At 43.7% G+C, this 18839-nt stretch overlaps 1 protein-coding gene across 2 annotated transcripts in view; it reads left to right on the top strand.

Annotated features, from left to right (window-relative positions):
- Positions 1 to 18839, top strand: part of FLII (FLII actin remodeling protein) — a 77017-nt gene that overhangs the window by 24344 nt on the left and 33834 nt on the right. Inside the window, exons 3-12 of one of the 2 annotated variants that reach the window (XM_073636378.1) lie at positions 1492 to 1563; positions 7249 to 7329; positions 9635 to 9720; positions 9803 to 9964; positions 10056 to 10159; positions 12268 to 12443; positions 13261 to 13418; positions 13766 to 13850; positions 14875 to 15028; positions 18263 to 18396. In XM_073636378.1, coding sequence (XP_073492479.1) covers positions 1492 to 1563; positions 7249 to 7329; positions 9635 to 9720; positions 9803 to 9964; positions 10056 to 10159; positions 12268 to 12443; positions 13261 to 13418; positions 13766 to 13850; positions 14875 to 15028; positions 18263 to 18396 — 1212 coding nt within the window. Of the gene's footprint in view, positions 1 to 1491; positions 1564 to 7248; positions 7330 to 9634; positions 9721 to 9802; positions 9965 to 10055; positions 10160 to 12267; positions 12444 to 13260; positions 13419 to 13765; positions 13851 to 14874; positions 15038 to 18262; positions 18397 to 18839 lie in introns of both variants that reach the window. The other variant, XM_073636377.1, reaches the window with a different exon arrangement.

The following is an 18839-nucleotide window of genomic DNA, read 5'->3' as shown; positions in this document are numbered from 1 at the left end:
ATGGGTGAGTAGGAGCATGTTAAACCCTAAATAAGGGTGTAATCTGTAACATGCTCCTAAAGGTGAACTTATCTTTTAATCATTTGCTTGCAAACTTTTTAATAAAGTGAGAAAATAAACTTTGCTGTCTGTATGTTGTTTTTATTAGCGGGCTTCGACAATATGATGTTGGGTTGTTCGTGTTGCCTGATGGATTTAGAGTAGCTCTCCTATCTCACCCCATCTACCGTAGACTGATTGAATTAAAGCCTCAAAGAAGTGTCACGTCTAGTTATATCATCATAGCTCTGTACCCCACATGCTGTTATGTAGGGCTGATATGTGCTATGCAATGCTGTTAAAAAAACTTTCTTAGTGAAATTTTTACTTTCTGCCCTCTCACTCCAGTGCTTTGTGCTGGCAGAGCTGAGGACCAATCACACCCCTCATCACAAGTGTCCTCACATAGATTTGTATTGCTGAGAATGGAAGAGGGTGTGTCTGACTAGGTCTAATATATGTATGTGTTATACACAGATCAGCCATAACCTGATCATATATGTAAAACTGCGCTTAGTGCAAAACTATAAAAATTGTGTTTACTGCAGCATTCATGAATATCCAAATACAAAATATTCATCAGCAAAATAAACCAAATACCTTTAAAAAAAAAACATACTAATAAATGATTAACTCTCATGCCCTGTACACACGATAGGACTTTCAGATGGAAGATGTGTGATAGGACCTTGTTGTCGGAAATTCCGACCGTGTGTAGGCTCCATCACACATTTTCCATGGAAATTTCCGACACAACGTTTGAGAGCAGGCTATAAAATTTTCCGACAACAAAATCCGTTGTCGGAAATTCCGATCATGTGTACACAAATCCGACGCACAAAGTGCCACGCATGCTCAGAATAAATTAAGAAACAAAAGCTATTGGCTACTGCCCCGTTTATAGTCCTGACTTGCGTGTTTTACGTCACCGCGGTCAGAACGATCGGATTTTCCGACAACTTTGTGTGACCGTGTGTATGCAAGACAAGTTTGAGCCAACATCCGTCAGAAAAAATCCATGGATTTTGTTGTCGGAATGTCCGGTCAATGTCCGACCGTGTGTACGGGGCATAACCGTAAGGTGAACACAATGAATCATGTACAATCACCAAAGTGCATATAGAAGATCATAAATGACACAAGTCCATTTATTCCACCCAAATGTGACCTGGTAACATTCACATTCTTCTGTGTGAATTCCCTTGCGTGTTCCTCCACCAAATCAACGTTATTTAGTTTATATTCTAGTATGTGTACTGGGTCTAACTCTGGTGTCTATTTAAACTTGCGCAGTCACATTTAGACCCAGTGCAGCTCCCGCAACAGGCAAGTGGAGGTAAAAATGGAGGTGCTTAGTACAAGGTGTGTCTGCATATCTATTTCTATGACTTCAAGTGGGCTTTAATGGAGTTTATTGATGTTTGGTAATCGTTTTTTCTCTCCCTCTTTCAGGAGCATCTGTCAGTGAGTCACAACAACCTAACCACGCTACATGGCGAGCTGTCTTCTCTCCCCTGCCTGAGGGTGAGTATACCTAACCATGTATGGGGCAGAATTACTCTGGTCTGCTCACCTCTGGAGCAAAGTAAAGTGGTTCTAAAGGCAGAAAGGTGTGTGTTTTGTTTTTGTTTTTTTTGTTTTTTTGTTTTTGTTGTTTTTTTACCTTTTTTAATGCATGCTCTGCATTAAAGTAAAAAACTTTCTGAATGTGGCATTAAACCCGGCCCCTCACTTGCCTGAACCCGATCTCAATCCAGCGCTGTGCAGGAGAACAGAGGCTCTCTTCCTCCTCATTGACTCAGAGACATCAGAGGGAGCCAATAGCTCTTGCTGTTGTCAATTGCAGCCAGTGAGGAGGGGGCGTGGCCGAGCCGGCTTGGGAGTGAGCCCGCACGAGTGTCCCCATAGTCAGCGGTTTGCTATGGGGGCACTTGGTGCAGGCTGGTGGACCTGAGAAGAGGAGGATCAGGGCTGCTCTGTGCAAAGGTAAGTATGACATAATTGTTTGTTTTTATAAAATAAAATGTAAACCTTCTACAATCGCTTTGTATTTTAAAAAACAATACCCTTTTTAAGCACTTGAGGTTATTTCTTTTAAAATCTAAACACGGATTAAAGTTGTGGTATTGACTAAACATACACATTGGGGTGTATTGATAAAAATGTTGATATTGTGAAGCTGCATGTACATTCTTTCTGTATGAATGGAGGAAAAAAAAATTATTGGGCTGTTTTGTTTCTAGGTCAAATGATGTTCTTCATACAGAATAGACTTAATCAGGAAAATACTGCATTGTGGCCGCTAGATGGCACTGATTATTATAGTGAATAAAGCCGTGTTCACACAGGGTGTACTACAACGTATGCCTATGTAGGGGGCTTTGTTTACCCACATGGGGATGCATAGGTGTTTGTGCATCTCTGTGCAGGTAGTCCCATTAATGTCAATTGGGACGTGGTGGCTGCAATGACAGACGCTGTTCCCGATTATGATATCCCTGCGGGTGCATGCCCCGTGCTCAGACAGTGTGAACAAGGCCTATGCGATTATTTCCTATGATCATCAGCTCCATCTAATGCCCAGAATGCAGAATATTCCTAATACTCTCTTCTGTATGAATGAATCACATTTAAACTATAGAAAAAATAGGCTGATATTTGTTTTTGCCCCCATTCGCACAGAACAAATGGCTCTGTTTTTTTTTTTTTTAACTACGTCTAATAAAGAAGAGATGGTTGTCCCTCGATCCAGCCATTTATGGTGGTATGGACAGTCTGTACCTTCTGTGGGCACCTCTGGGCCAGCCAATCTCAGTGGAGGAAACCATAAAGCAGGACTGATTTTCTTGGCTATTTGTTATGATTCCCTTGAGATAAGAACAGCACCAGAGGTTTCTGATTATTACACGCTTGCCTAATCTGCTCATATGTTAAAGTGGTAGTAAACCTCAGACATGAGATATGAACAAAGTATATCCCTCCTAGAGTGTGTACTTGTCTCAATCCAGAACACTGAGTGTCATTTCTGTCTGGTGCCCGTTCCTCTATCAGCATGAATCCCTTCCAACAAGTTTTCCTGACACCAAGAGAAAAAAGGTGACGGGACGGGCATCAAGCTGATTGACAGCCTCAGCTCTGTTCCTGTGTGCTGTGTGAAGGGGAGTGTGTCAGTGCCCTCCAATCAGCTCTGAGTTCTCCTCACTGAGCTCTGCAGTGTGTAATTTCAGCTCTCTGCCCACTTTTTTTCTAACTCCTCAGACAAGCATCATAAATTCTGGTAGAGAGTGACTAGGTATGCTGAGATCTGCACATTAAGTCAAGACCTGCTGTATGATACAATCAAAAATCCGGAATTCGGTGCAACACTTCACTTTTTATTGATTCTTCATGCAAAAGACATCACAGAGAGTGCAGGGTACGGTAAAAGTTGACGCATTTCACGCTCTGGCTAGCACTTATAATCTCAGGTTATGAGTAAGTGCTAGCCACAGTGCCAAACGTGTCACCTTTTTCTGTACCCTGCACTGTCTGTGATGACTTTTGCATGAAGGATCGATAAAGGTGAAGTGTTGCACCGAATTCTGAATTTCTTTTGATTGTGTTTCTGCAGACGAGCTGTGCTAGCACCTTCACCTAAACCCTGGCTATGCTGTGGATGGATGGCTAATGTGCTCACCTGGAGCAGCTTTCTCTTCAGTGGTGACCTGCTGTATGATGGTAAATGGCAGTCTCGGCCTGGACCCCCGCCAGGCCACACCCCTAACACATTTCACCCCACCCACCTGAGCTTACTCACAGGGAATTATAAATTCTGGACTTAGAACAGATGTAGAGAAGACTGCAGATAAATAGGTACAACTTATATAGTTAGCTTTGTTTCATCTCTGCATCAGGCCAGACACTTCACTGGGTCTATATAACCACTTTTACAAACGCAGCAGTCCTCCTTATTGACCTGTTACCCCTCTCAGCTGATGTTTCTCAAACTAGAGCAGAATTGTCCACGGTTAGGTCCTGTTCACATGGCCACCGCTCTCCGCTGATCCCCGCTGAGCAGGCGGATTACAGGTCCACTCCGCTATGCAGAACAGACACAGACCACTCTCCTCTATGGGGAGATTGGATGGAAATGGGCTGCCTGTCTGTTCTCCATTCGATACCATCAGGTCCACGGGACGGATGGGGAGTGGGACCACCATCCGTCTGTTTTTTGGCAGACAGAATTGGATTGGATCGGATGGCGGCGGGTGTCGGTGGACATGTGTCTGGTGACATCCCCCCGCTTCATAGAAGAGACTGCAGGGTCCAGTCAGGTCTGCCTGAAAGACTGACAGGGGGACCTGATCGGGAAGCCCGTGTGAAAGGGGTATCGGCTGGAATCTGACAAAACCAGATGGAGCAGAGCTCCCATTAACCCTTCCAATGCTGGAGAACGATCGGTGATTTGTCTAGACAGTTGTTGGTGGGTTTTGTGTTTTTCCAGCTGCGGGGGATTGTTTTTTCTGTCTTCCCCTCTGTGAAATTTAGGGACGGGTGACAGGGCCTGTTATACAGATCACCCCATTGTGGCTAAATGAAGCGGCCAGTGTCCCTTTCATTCATACAAGGGGAGTATTGTCTTGTCTGTCGCTCCCTTCAATCAGTCCAGATCCAGGATATGCATTTAGGCTTTTTACAGATGGATTTGTAAAGATGGGTTTGTAAGCTTTTTATGTTGTGGATTATGTTTAGCTAGGAGAAGCTGTGTTCATCAAAACAATACATGGGGGGGGGGGGGGGGAACTGGTGTGCCTTTTTTATAATACTCAGTAACCGGCTTAAAGCAATTCTGACGTTCAGGGCAAAGCAGCAGGGTTTGCGTTAACTGCTTCAGCCCCGGAAGAATTTACCCCCTTTCCTGACCAGAGCACTTTTTTGCGATTTGCCACTGCGTCGCTTTAACTGACAATTGCGCGGTTGTGCGACGTTGCTCCCAAACAAAATTGACGTCCTTTTTTTCCCACAAATAGAGCTTTCTTTTGGTGGTATTTGATCACCTCTGCGGTTTTTATTTTTTGCGCTATAAACAAAAAAATAGCGACAATTTTGAAAAAAACGCATTATTTTTTACTTTTTGCTATAATAAATATCCCCAAAAAATTATTAAAAAAACACATTTTTTTTTCCTCAGTTTAGGCCGATATGTATTCTTTTACATATTTTTGGTAAAAAAAAATCGCAATAAGCGATTGATTGGTTTGCGCAAAAGTTATAGCGTTTACAAAATAGGGGATAGTTTTTATGGCATTTTTATTAATATTTTTTTTTTTTTTTACTAGTAATAGCGGCGATCAGCGATTTTTATTGTGACTGCGACATTATGGCGGACACATCGGACATTTTTGACACATTTTTGGGGCCATTGTCATTTATACAGCAATCAGTGCTATAAAAATGCACTGATTCCTGTGTAAATGACACTGGCAGTGAAGGGGTTAACTACTAGGGGGCGGGGAGGGGTTAAGTCAGTACTAGGGATGTGTTCTAACTGTAGGGGGATGGGCTAGCTGTGACACGTCACTGATCTCTGCTCCCGATGACAGGGAGCAGAGATCGGTGACACTGTCACTAGGCAGAATGGGGAGATGCTTGTTTACATCAGCATCTCCCCGTTCGTCCTCTCCGTGAGGCGATCGCGGGTATCCCGGCGGCGATTGAGTCCGAGGGACCCGTGACCCGACTCGCGGAGCTCCCGGCCAGCGCGTGCCGGCGGCGGCGAGCACGCAATGGCGCGGCGGGGAATTCAAATTACATTTGCCCAGCCGTGCCATTCTGCCGACGTACATCGGCGTGCGCCGGTCGGGAACCGGTTAAAGTGCAATTGAATTCTTTGTATTTATAACTGTAATGCACTCACAAAAGCAACAACCCAGGTCTCCGGCGGTCTGACACCCACCCTGCACGCTGCCCCAATCAGCCACACACTAGATCCCTGATCCCTGTGGATTGGAGAAGGGGGGGGGGGGGGGCATGTTGGATCACTGGAGATCTGGGCCTCTACCTGAACCAGAGAGCAGACGTCTGACTCGCCTTTTAACCCTTGCAGCAGCACTTGGGAACTAAAGCCCAGGAGCATATTTGCACTTGTGGTCGGGGGACAGTAAAAACAGGTGGTGGAGTTTCAGCTTCAGCTTCCCCCCCCAAACGCCCACCTTAAAACTACATGGTGGCCAGATAAAGCTTTACACCCGCCGTGGCAAAAAACGATCCCTCTGTCACATTGAGTGGGCAGTACCGCAGCTAAACAAAACCCAGTCAAGTGAATTGGATCGCAACTAGGGTTGCACTGATACCGTTCTTTTTGCTGGTGAGTAGGAGTACCAATACTTTCGGTCAAGTACTCGCCAATTCTGAGTACTGATACCTTTGAATGCGACTTGAGCCCATACAAAATGAATGGGCTCAAATCGCACTGCAAAGAACTGCACGCAATTTGAACAGGAATGTGGTGCGATTCCAGTTCGAATTGCATGCGGGTTCCCCACCGCTCCTGTGTGAACTCTGGCTGAAGTTGCTATGACAAGCTGGGCTTCACACAGGAGCGGTGCGGGAAACTGCATGCGTTTCGGACAGGAATTGCACCACATTCCTGTTCAAATCGCATGCAAATCTTTGCAGTATGATTTGAGCCCATCCATTTTAATGAAAATACTGTCGGTGCAACCTTAATCGCAACCATGAGCTAAATGCTAGGCTCGGTATTCCCATTCAAAACCCTGTTTGGCTGTCGAAGAACAAAAAAAAAAAAACAGGCATTTGGGAGGCGGCAGTCTAAGCTGCTAAATGCTTGTCAGACACTCCTGTACTGCTCTCTGAAAAGCGATCCACCACAGATTGCTGTAAGGGTAAATGAGCTGTAAAAGAGCAGTACGTTTATTTCTGTATATGTAGTCTGACTGTGATCCTGTGATAAATATAGAGGGTTCATTTGGGCTTTACTCCCCCAGCTTACACCCGGTTTTCCTTCTTTTCTTGGTTGCCTGAACAGAGCTGCATGGGAATGAAAGAAAGGGGAGAATGATGCTAAATGAATGTCTTTTTTTTTTTAATTAAAGCCTTTTGCTTTGCTCAGTGTGAGAAAATGACAGGTTTATCTAAAGTCTATTTTCTTTCTGCAGTCAGTCTTATTTGTATGTTTTTGCCCCCCCCTCTTCCCTTATTTCTCCCCAGGCTATTGTAGCTCGAGCCAACAATTTGAAAAATTCGGGGATCCCGGATGACATCTTTGAGCTGGATGACCTGTCAGTACTGGTACGTGCCAAGGCATACTAAATGGTTATTATGTGTGTGTATACTGTATATGTTGTTTGATATTTTATATAGCAACAACAATTTATTCTTTGCTTTACGTACACTTGTTTTTTATATCAGTCTCTGCCCTTTAAAGTGTTACTAAACCCAGGACCCTGCATTCACTATATCTGGTCTCCCACAGTACACAGAACATGGAAATGCAATTATTTTAGTAAATATAAACTGCTAAATACCTTTTCTCATCAGCAGTGTATATCAGTCTTGTGACTTCTATCAGTATCTGGTTAAAGCCTGTAGGAGGAGTTTTCATCCTGAATGGACTATGAGGCTGCAGGACCTCTTACCCTCTAGACAGTGCTGATCCACATGCCCTCCCCCCCCCCCCCCCAAAAAAAAAAAAAAAATCTCTAGCAATACGCATCAAACTCAGTTCTTCTCAGTCTCTAGCAATACACACCAAACTCAGTTTGGTTCTTTTTTCTTGGGAGAGTGCATGTGATTAGCACAGGGCCAATCAGCACTGTCCAAACAGAGGGTCATGGCAGCTTACCCCCAAGGCTCTGTTCTATCAGGAGATGGTTTGGGGACCATGGAAGAAGGGGAGGATCAGAGAAGACAGGCGCTATTCGGGCGCTAGCTAGGGGTTAAAACCGCCCCGCTAGCAGCCGAAAAGGGGTTAAATCCGCCCACAAAACGCCGCCGGAGCGGCGTTTTGCCGGCGGTATCGCAGCACTGCCCCGTTGATTTCAATGGGGAGCAGCGGTGGAGGAGCGGTGAGTTCACTACTCCATAGAATCTAGAATTTGCTGGCAGGACTTTTTCTGATGCCCTGCCAGCGCACCGCTATTTTTAATGCTATAGCGCCTGCAAAACACTCCGGTGTGAAAGGAGTCTTACTGTTGTGGGTTTAGTAACACTTTAAGGAGCTTACAGTCTAAAGTAAGCCATAGATTATACCATTTTCTCTGGTGGAAGGAAAGAAAATTGCCTTATTTCCCTCATCAACACAGGCAGTGTTGATGCGGAAATCCCTCCTACAATGTTAATGTGTTCTGCTGGCGGGGAGTCTTCCCCGCCAGCAGAACACAATGAATACTGCTGGCTTGCTATAGCCGCTGACGGCGATTTGCATTAAAAAAATTACTTAAACAAAAAACTTCAGTACAGCCCATAGATGGATTAAATTTTGGCCTGTTCAGCAGGGTCATCGATCCATCTATGGCCAGCTTAAGGTCCCTATCTCACAGGCATGCATATACACATACTATGGCCTATTTAAACAGGATCCAATAAGCCTACCAGCATGTCTTTGTAGTGTGGGAGGAAAGAGGAGCACCTGGAGGAAACCCACACAAGCTCAAGGAGAACACGCAAAAAAAAAGGGAGAATAGGGGATCTTTGTGAACTAGATTACACAAGAGTTATCGGCTGTGGATTGCTCTTAAGATTAGGTTTAAAACTGCCTGTCAAACATTAATAATCCATGCCGCGGACCTTCGGCCCATACCGGTAGGTCGCTCTGTGGGCACTTTATACTCCTAAAATATTTAGTCAATCATGCCTTTATGCCATGTTCGATTATATTGAACCCCCTGCGTGGGTGATCAGTTATGTTTTGCTTGCTACATTAAAAACTTTTGTACAAGAAATATCCATGCTGCAACTGTGTGCATTGCATGCAATTGTAGGGCAGTAGCGGTGCAGCAACCCGCATTCAGCTGAATTGGATACTTTTGGTGGGTGGTACTACCCGCTGTCATTTTAGACACACTGTGATGCACAGTATCACAGTGGGTGGCATGTGAACACCCCCAATTGCTGCGTAAGGAGGACCGGTTGGGGGGGTAGAAAAATGAGGCTCAGTCACGTGTTTTTACTGTCTCCCCCCCCCCCCCCCCCAACTTTAAGTGTAGGCAAGGCCTTATCCCTGGTTCACAATGATGTGACTTCAGATGTGTATCAGAACGCATGGAATCGCATGACAGGTGAAATAACATGATTTTCCATGGAGGCTGTTCACATATATGCAGTTCGAACGCGATGTGATTTTGAAAAGAGTTCAGTGCGTGTTTGGTGCTGTTCGATGTGCTTTGGAACTCCATTTCATTTAATGAATACCGCATACAAAAGACATAGCTGTTCAAACATAATGCAATTCCAGTGCTGTTTGTACACAGGTATGAACCTAGCCTAACAGACAACAACCCATGAGTAGGATGCACACGATTCTCCCAGTACTTTTTTGGTTCTGTGTAAATATAGAAGTTGATGTGTGTTGAGTGCATTGGGGTTTCTCTTGCAGGATCTCAGCTATAACCAGCTGGCGGAGTGTCCTAGGGAGCTGGAGAACGCCAAAAACATGCTGGTCCTTAACCTCAGCCACAACAGGTGAGAGGTCATAGGTCAGATCGCTGATCCCGCCACACGGCAGTACGAGGGTTCTTATATCTCTCTGTTCTTCTTTTCCCAGCATTGACAACATCCCCAACCAGCTGTTCATAAATCTGACGGACCTTATATATCTGGACCTGAGTGACAACAAACTGGACAGCCTGCCACCCCAGATGAGGAGACTGGTGCACCTTCAGACCCTCATCCTGAATAATAACCCCCTCATGCATGCCCAGCTCAGGTCAGACTGATCTACTGTACATTTCAGGAGGGTGGCTTGGTGCTGACGTTATTTTATTATTATAATTGTATTCTTATACCTTTTTTAACAGGCAGCTTCCGGCAATGGTAGCCCTGCAGACTGTGCATCTAAGGAACACACAGCGAACCCAGAGCAACCTACCCACTTCCTTAGAAGGCCTGACTAATCTATCAGGTACTGTATTGTGAGGGTCCATTTGATGCACATAAGTTTATGTATTCACATGGTGATGTAGTTATTTATCCTTCTTTCAAAGTTGTTGTATGACGTAGAGAGAAAGTTTTGACCACCATAAAAATAGTTATGGCTGCTTCCTGAATCTACACCTTATAATTAAAGGATTCTGTTTTCATGCTTTTATAGTATTCCACATGCAGTGTTCTCGTTTTTTTTTCTTACACAGGGCGTTGATAAAAGAAATTTTAAAATAAGCTGCAAAGGCAGTACCGACTCCAGGAAAAAGTGGCTGTAAAAACGTGCTTTAAGGCCTCTTACATACTGCAGCTTGAAACAGTACAGCTTTTTTTTCTTTACTGAGCTAAAATACTGCCCATTAACCACTTGCCGACCAGCCGCCGTCATTATACTGCGGCAGGTCGGCTCGTTCCCGCGAACCGCTGTAGCTGTACGTCGGCTCTTTTAAGAGCTATAGCAGGTGCGTGCGCTCGCTGCACGAGCCGATGGGCGTGGCCAGCAGCCACGATGTCTGCTAGCTACCCGCGATTGCTCCCAAGAGAGCTAGAACAGGGATCTGTCAATGTTAACAAACAGATCTCCATTCTGACAAGGAAGTACAGAGCGATCGTCTGTTCCTAGTGATCAGGAACAGCGATCTCTCTCCTCCAGTCAGTCCCCTCCCCCCACAGTTAGAAACACCTCCCAGGGAACAACCACTTGATCACCACTAGTGTTAACCCCTTCCCTGCCAGTGTCATTTATACAGTAATCAATGCATTTTTTTTTTTAGCACTGATCGTTGTATAAATTTCACTGGTCTCAAAGTGTCAAAAGTGTCCGATCTGTCCACCGCAACGATGCAGTCCCACTAAAAACCGACACATTACCGCCATTACTGGTAAAAAAAAAAAAAAAAAGTATAATAAAAATGCCATAAATATATATCCCCTATTTTGTAGACGCTATATATATATATATATATATATATATATATATATATATATATATATATATATAATTTTTTTTTTCAAAATTGACGGTCCTTTTTTGGTTATAGTGCAAAAAATAAAAACTGCAGACGTGATCAAATACCACCAAAGGAAAGCTCTATTTGTGGGGGGGGGGGAAGGACATCAATTTTGAAAAAAAAAAAATATATATATATATATATATATCTCTATCTCTATAAAAATGTCCTGTGTGCATGAGGCAGCGGGGTTGATTTACTAAAACCTGAAGAGTGCAAAATCTGGTGCAACTCTGCATAGAAACCAGTTTCCAGTTTTTTGTTTTTTTTTGTCAAAGTTGAATTGAACAAGCTGAAGTTATAAGCTAATTGGCTACCATGCACAGCTGCGCCAGATTTTGCACTCTTCAGTTTTAGTAAATCAACAGTTTTAAAATCTTAAGTGAAACTTGACATCCGAAGTAAAAAGTTTGCAAACGGCAAACAGGTTTTTTTTTTTTTCCAGAAGTGATGTACTTTGTCTCTTCTGCAATAAAAGATTCTTATTAGTTTCAGCATCTGTTAAGATAAATTAACTTCTGTTACTCCTGGACTGCTGGAGATGACTTAAGAGTTTGGGTTTTAGGAAAAAAAAAAAAAAATTATACCCGCCTAGGTGGATTGATCCAATGCTGCATCTGTCCCCCCACCACTTCCAAGACTGAGAACTGAGCAATTAGAAGACCGCTGATCTCTCAGTTTTAATTGAGCAGAGAGCTGGTGATCGTCAGTCCCCAGCTCTCTGCTCTGCCTCACCACCGCTCAGTGTTAGATGTTTTTTTTTTTGGCCAGAGTAACACAAAGGAAACATGCAATCAATTATGTTATGGGTAGAAAAAAAAAGGATTAGGTAACTTTGAAGGCCTTGGCTTTGTGTCGATGGCGCCTGTTTGAGACACTTGTGAGATCATTCAGAATTTATTGACTGGTGCATTTGACCTGCAGTTGATCATCTTCTGACCTGCATTTGACCTGCTGCAAGCTGTATAGGAATGCAAAACCCACCTAATGTGAACAAAAGCCCCTCGACACAGGCCCTATGTTTTTTCATAGCCAATTTGCATACTTGATTTCATGTTTGCTTTTCCTTCCCTTCCAGATGTGGACCTGTCAATGAATGACCTGAGTCGGGTTCCTGAGTGCCTGTACACACTTGCCAACTTGAAGCGCCTGAACCTAAGCAGCAACCAGATCGATGAACTATCCCTGTGTATTGACCAATGGGCTCAGCTAGAGACCCTCAACTTGTCCCGCAATCAGCTGACCTCACTGCCGGTAAGTAACCTGCTCCATCTCTTAACCCACCATTTCTTAAAGTGGCTCTGAAGCATCTGACAAAGGCTGAAAATCAAAGCAACATGTGAAAGAAGTTTTTTTTCTTGCATGTCAAGCAGGCAGTGTGCTGGATATTTGCTGTCTTATTTGATGCCCCAGATAGCTGATTCCCTGCTGTGGTTCTTTACTCCAACCCCTCTGTCATTGTAGGACACAGTAATTGTATGTGTATATATTATATTATATATCTCAGAAGCTTAGCAAAAACAAGTCGCAGAATGCCAGGTTACTGGAGATTAGGAGGTATTACAGAGAAAAAAGGGTGGTACATAAGCAATGCATTCTACCCAGCAATGCTTTAAACACCTGCACAGCACAAAAGGCTATCTGCGTAAGCAAATATTGCTAGGGGGGGTAGAATTGTTTTTTGTTTTTTTTTTTCTTGATCCTAGCAGTTTTTTTTTCTTTGTGCTGTGGCAATGTAACTCCAGTGTGCATGTGCAGGAGTTATCATTGGCCACCCAATAGCAAATTCAGAAGACAACCGACCGAAAATGAATCAAGGCGGTGGAGGTGGGGAGTGTAGACATTGTATTGCTGGAGAGGAGGAAAGCATAAAGGGGTGGCTAGGGGAGCATAATATGCAAGTATTCACATGTCCACGCACTTGAGTTCTGCATGCGTTAAAGCAAACACTGTGTTGTGAATGAGCTTTAAATGTTGAGTTTTTATGTTGTGTTGCAGGTCACTGGAGTGGAAAGCCAGTACTGCTTTTAGTTTTGTGTATGCTTATTTTCTGTCTGTTCTCTGTTTCCAGTCTGCTATTTGCAAGCTGTCCAAGCTGAAGAAGCTTTACCTGAATTCCAACAAGCTGGACTTTGATGGCATCCCCTCAGGAATAGGAAAACTTGGTAGCCTGGAGGAGTTCATGGCTTCTAACAATAACCTGGAACTGATCCCAGAAAGCCTGTGCAGGTAAGGAGGATGCGGGGGTGTCATGGCACCTGGATCATGACACTAAGGAGGCTGTAAAGGAAACTTCTTAAAGTTGTGTAGTCCCCGGTCTGATGGTATTTAAAATACATAGGTTAGCATTGGCAATGTTCTAGTTTGTGTATAGTGTATGGAAGCAGCCTGAAGAGTAGGGTGGTCGGGCTTGAGCATCAGCCGGGTTAGAGTGCATTGTTTACCCCTGGGTGTGGGTCTTGCAGTGGGTGGTGGAGGTGGTTAACTTGGCTTTGGGTGCAGGCAGCATTCTCCCCTTTTTTCTGATGTCTTTGAATCATTTTTTATACTAGTAAAATGTTATTTCTTGTTTCCAGATGTGGAAAATTGCGCAAGTTGGTCCTAAATAAAAACCGCCTGGTGACCCTGCCAGAAACTGTCCACTTCCTGCCAGACTTAGAGGTGGGTGTCATGACTGATGTGCTGGCAGGACCTTCTGTTCTCCTGCTTTGTATCATGGCATACTTCTCTTTTAATAGACTTCACTGCAGTACTGTGCACCATTACAGGGAAATTGGGCAACACTTCATAGCCAATGGCAGCAAGTGAGACATTCACTTAGTGACCCACTTGTAAAAATGGCATTTACCTAGAAGTCTCCTCAAGGAGGCTTTTTTGCATATCTTTGCCAGGGAAGCATTACCTGGGGGTTCATTTCATGTACTTAGTACTTCAGTGAAGTCAGTCTGCACAATGCTTTAAACCACCTGATGACTGCAATATGTAAAGGAATGTTCTCGGGCACACTTTCCGTGGCATGAGAACAATATTGCTGTTGTGAACTGGGAACGCGAACCTCAGTGCACTGCTAGTTCTGTAACTTGCTTCCCCAATCACCACACACACACACACACACACACACACACACACACACACACACACACACACACACACACACACACACAGCCCTGCACTCACTTGCTTTCTCTTCCTCTACTCCCCTTTTTCTCTTTTTTTTTTTTTCTTTTTTTTTGTCCCCCTCTTTTCCTTCCCCTCTTTTCCTTTTTTCCTTCCCCTCTTTTCCTTCCCCTCTTTTCCTTCCCCTCTTTTCCTTCCCCTCTTTTCCTTCCCCTCTTTTCCTTCCCCTCTTTTCCTTCCCCTCTTTTCCTTCCCCTCCTTTCCTTCCAGTTCCTCCCTTCTGTCTTTCATTCTTTCACTCCTTCCCTGCTTCCTATGTTTCCTCCCTCCTTTTTTCTTCTCCTTCCTTCTTCTTTTTTTTTTTTACCCCCTCCCAATTCTTTTCAATGGATTTTTATTAACTTTTTCAAGTAAGAAATACAAAAATACAGACAAATGGCAGGCAAACATAGCTCATACCAGTATGTCAAAGAATATAGGGGTACCCCCTCACAATTCTTTAACTGTTGCCAAATAAGAGCGAGTATAACACCAGTCTTCTCTTTTTGTTTCTTATCTTCCAACATAGGTCCTTGATGTAAGAGAGAATCCAAGTCTAGTGATGCCCCCCAAACCAGCTGACCGCACATCGGAATACTACAATATTGATTTTTCCCTGCAGAACCAGCTGCGGCTGGCAGGAGCCTCTCCAGCCACTGTCGCAGCTGCTGCCGCAGCTGGGGGTGAGTTGGGTGAGCACCAGCCAATCCTTGCTAAAACTTTGATATAGTAAAAAAAAAAAATGGCCAAATCCATTTCTAATTGATTTTTAATCTCCACTGAACATTTTCTTTGCCTAGTCCAGTTCATTTACTTATACTGGCAATGCATATTGCAATCTGATTGTAAAATCTTCTCCAGGTTTAACAAAGCTGTCATTTAAAGACCCACCTAGACAATTTAATTTTTGCCCAGTCAGGTTGGTTCTTGTCCCCATCGGAGCCTCCTTGCACATTTATGTCCAGCATATTGCCCCCATTTGCTTCTTACATTGCTGTCACAATAATGGCACAGTACAGGTCTCCTGCACCTCCCAGCTCCCGTTTGCTGCTACACAAGCAGTCTGAGTGCGGAAAAGATTGCTAATATAAACAGGCGGGAGATGGGAAGTGCTGCACTGATGATGTCTTTAGTTGCTAGGATGGCGGCAGTCCTAGCAACCGATCCACAGCACGTTCTGACAGACTGAGAGGAGGTGGGGGGGAGCAGCTTTGTCTGCTGTTTGCTAGGACTTTCTGCTGACAACAGCAGGGATTTAGAAAAGCAAGCAGACCAGCAGTGCTGTGTTTGCAGTGTTGGCAGTGTCTGAATGAGCTGCGGGCCAGAGAGAAAAAACATACAAGTGGGCCGAATGTGGCCCACAGGCCAGGGTTTGGACTTTGGAGACCCCTGATCTTGAGGATCTAGGTTGTACAATCGGGTTGTAACGTGTGTGGTTAGCTTTGAAACGTTTACTTTCTTTTTTGATTATGTTAAAAGCAAAAGACAATGGAGGAAAAGGTGACCCTTCTATGGTATCATCTGTCTGTAGTGTATGTATATTTGTGCTCATAAGTTTACATACTCTGGCAGGCATTTATGATTTCTTTTCCATTTTTGGGAGAATATGAATGATGACACAAACTTTTCTTTCACTCATGATTAGTGTTTGGCTGAAGCCATTTATTATCAATCAACTGTGTTTACTCTTTTTAAATCATAATGACAACAGAAACTACCCAAATTACCCTGATCAAAAGTTTACATACCCTGGTGATTTTGGCCTGATAACATGCACACAAGTTGACACAAAGGGGGTTGAATGGCTATTAAAGGTAACCATCCTCACCTGTGATCTGTTTGATCTTGTAATTAGTGTGTGTATAAAAGGTCAATGAGTTTCTGGACTCCTGACAGACCCTTGCATCTTTCATCCAGTGCTGCACTGACGTTTCTGGATTCTGAGTCATGGAGAAAGCAAAAGAATTGTCAAAGGATCTGCGGGAAAAGGTAGTTGAACTGTATAAAACAGGAAAGGGATATAAAAAAATATCCAAGTAATTGAGAATGCCAATCAGCAGTATTCAAACTCTAATCAAGAAGTGGAAAATGAGGGGTTTTGTTGAAACCAAACCACGGTCAGGTAGACCAACTGAAATTTCAGCCACAACTGCCAGGAAAATTGTGTCGGGATGCAAATAAAACCCACAAATAACTTCAGGTGAAATACAGGACTCTCTGAAAACATGCGGTGTGGCTGTTTCAAGATGCACAATAAGGAGGCACTTGAAGAAAGATGGGCTGCATGGTCGAGTCACCAGAAGAAAGCCATTACTACACAAATACCACAAAGTATACAATACCTCAAACAGCACAGAGACAAGCCTCAAACCTTCCGGCACAAAGTCATTTGGAGTGATGAGACCAAAATTTTGCTATTTGGCCACAACCATAAATGCTACATTTGGAGAGGAGTCAACAAGTCCTATGATGAAAGGTACACCATTCCTACTGTGAAACACAGAGGTGGATCGCTGATGTTTTGGGGATGTGCGAGCAACAAAGGCACAGGAAATTTGGTCAAAATTGATGGCAAGATGAATGCAGTATCTTATCAAAAATACTGGAGGAACATTTGCATTCATCAGCCAGGAAGCTGCACATGGGACGTACTTGGACATTCCAACATGACAATGAAGGTTCTGGAGTGGCCATCTCAGTCTCCTGACCTCAACATCATTGAGCCACTCCGGGGAGATCTCAAAACGTGCAGTTCATGCAAGACAGCCCAAGAATTTACAGGAACTGGAGGCTTTCTGCCAAGAGGAATGGGCAGCTTTACCATCTGAGAAGATAAAGAGCCTCATCCACAAATACCACAAAATACTTCAAGCTTTTCATTGATGTTAAAGGGGGGCAAAACACAGTATTAAGAACTGCGGTATGTAAACTTTTGATGAGGGTCATTTGGGTAGTTTCTGTTGCCGTTATGATTTAAAAAGAGTAGTAACACAGTTGATAATGGCTTCTTACAAACACTAACCATGAGTGAAAAAAGTTTGTAATCATTCATATTCTCTGGAAAATGGCCAAAAAATCATAAATTCTGCCAAGGTATGTAAACTTATGTGCACAACTGTACATTATGTGGTCCCAGGTAAAACAACTTAGACTTGCTGTGCAGAGCAAACAGTTACGACCACTATGCCACCACCTGCTGTGCAGAGTGATAGGTGTGCAAACATCATGGGGTATACTGCAATTCTAACAATGACTTACACTAAATACATAATGGTTTGATCTATATTTTCTTTCTTTTGTCATTGTGGTCAGGACTGATAAAATGTAAAAAATGTATTTTAAAGATATGAAATCTGGCATATGAATCTGTTGTATTGCTATTTTAAAGGCCAACTGCAGGCACAAGTATCTTAATGGGTTTATGGCTGCCAAACATTCCTTTTTCTCAAAAAACAATCGCAGTCATGCTGACATACTACTTTGTACTATCTGTTCGTTTATATGCCAGGATTAGGACCGCTACCGCTGTGCTTCCTGGGTCCTCCAGATGTAAGCGCTCCAAACCTTATAGACCCCAGGTCATGTCTCGACGCCCCTTTCCTCCTTGCTCTTCACAAAACACATGGTCCCACGCTCGGATTTTTTGGCTTTGGATTTTTAGCATTTCACTGGTTTTCCTGTTATCTCTATGGGAAGGTCCCATTCTTCCCCATACCCACAAGCCCTGCTCATTTATACAGTGGGGAGATGACAATGGTGGGCAAGGATAGAAACATACGTATATCTTTCTGGGGCAAGCTGGTGGGATTTCAGAAGGCACTGTCACTCTGAGTGCAGTTATAGTGATGAAATGCTAAATAGCGGTGTTATCTGTGATTACAATACTTTCTGCCTAAAATTGTGCCATCGCTTTTCAGGCAGCACCCCAAAAGACCCTTCGGCCAGGAGAATGCGTCTGCGGCGCAGAAAGGACTCCACCCAGGATGACCAGGCTAAACAAGTGCTAAAGGGAATGTCTGATGTGACAGAGGAAAAAAATAAGAAGATTCAGGTGAGGAGATTAAAATGTCAAATGGATACATTTCAAATGTTGCCAATTTCCTTACCTCAAACATATTTTAGAGTGTTGAAAGCACTTATACTAAAATACATCTGGCAGAACAGAAAACTGAGAATACGGTACTCTGAATTAAAGTGGTTGTAAACCCTTACAGACCACTTTTACCTACAGGTAAGCCTAGATTAAGGCTTGCCTGTAGGTGCAAGAAATATCTCCTAAACCTACACGGTTTAGGAGATATTTGCAAAAGACTGGCACCGATGTATACGGCGCACTGAGTGTGCCGTTTCAAATGGTGATCGTGTCGTTAGTGGACGTTATCGCAGCTCCGGCCAATCACAGCGCCGAGGCCGCGATACCCGGAAGGAAGATGGATGCTTCGTGAAAGAGAGGACAGCGGTGACATCGCAGGCTTCTGTGTCAGGTAAGTGACA

This window comes from Aquarana catesbeiana, linkage group LG06 (genome assembly GCF_042186555.1).
Source record: "Aquarana catesbeiana isolate 2022-GZ linkage group LG06, ASM4218655v1, whole genome shotgun sequence".
Classification (NCBI taxonomy): domain Eukaryota; kingdom Metazoa; phylum Chordata; class Amphibia; order Anura; family Ranidae; genus Aquarana; species Aquarana catesbeiana.
The sequence above is the reverse complement of the archived record's forward strand: the minus strand, read 5'-3'. Positions and strand labels throughout refer to the sequence as shown.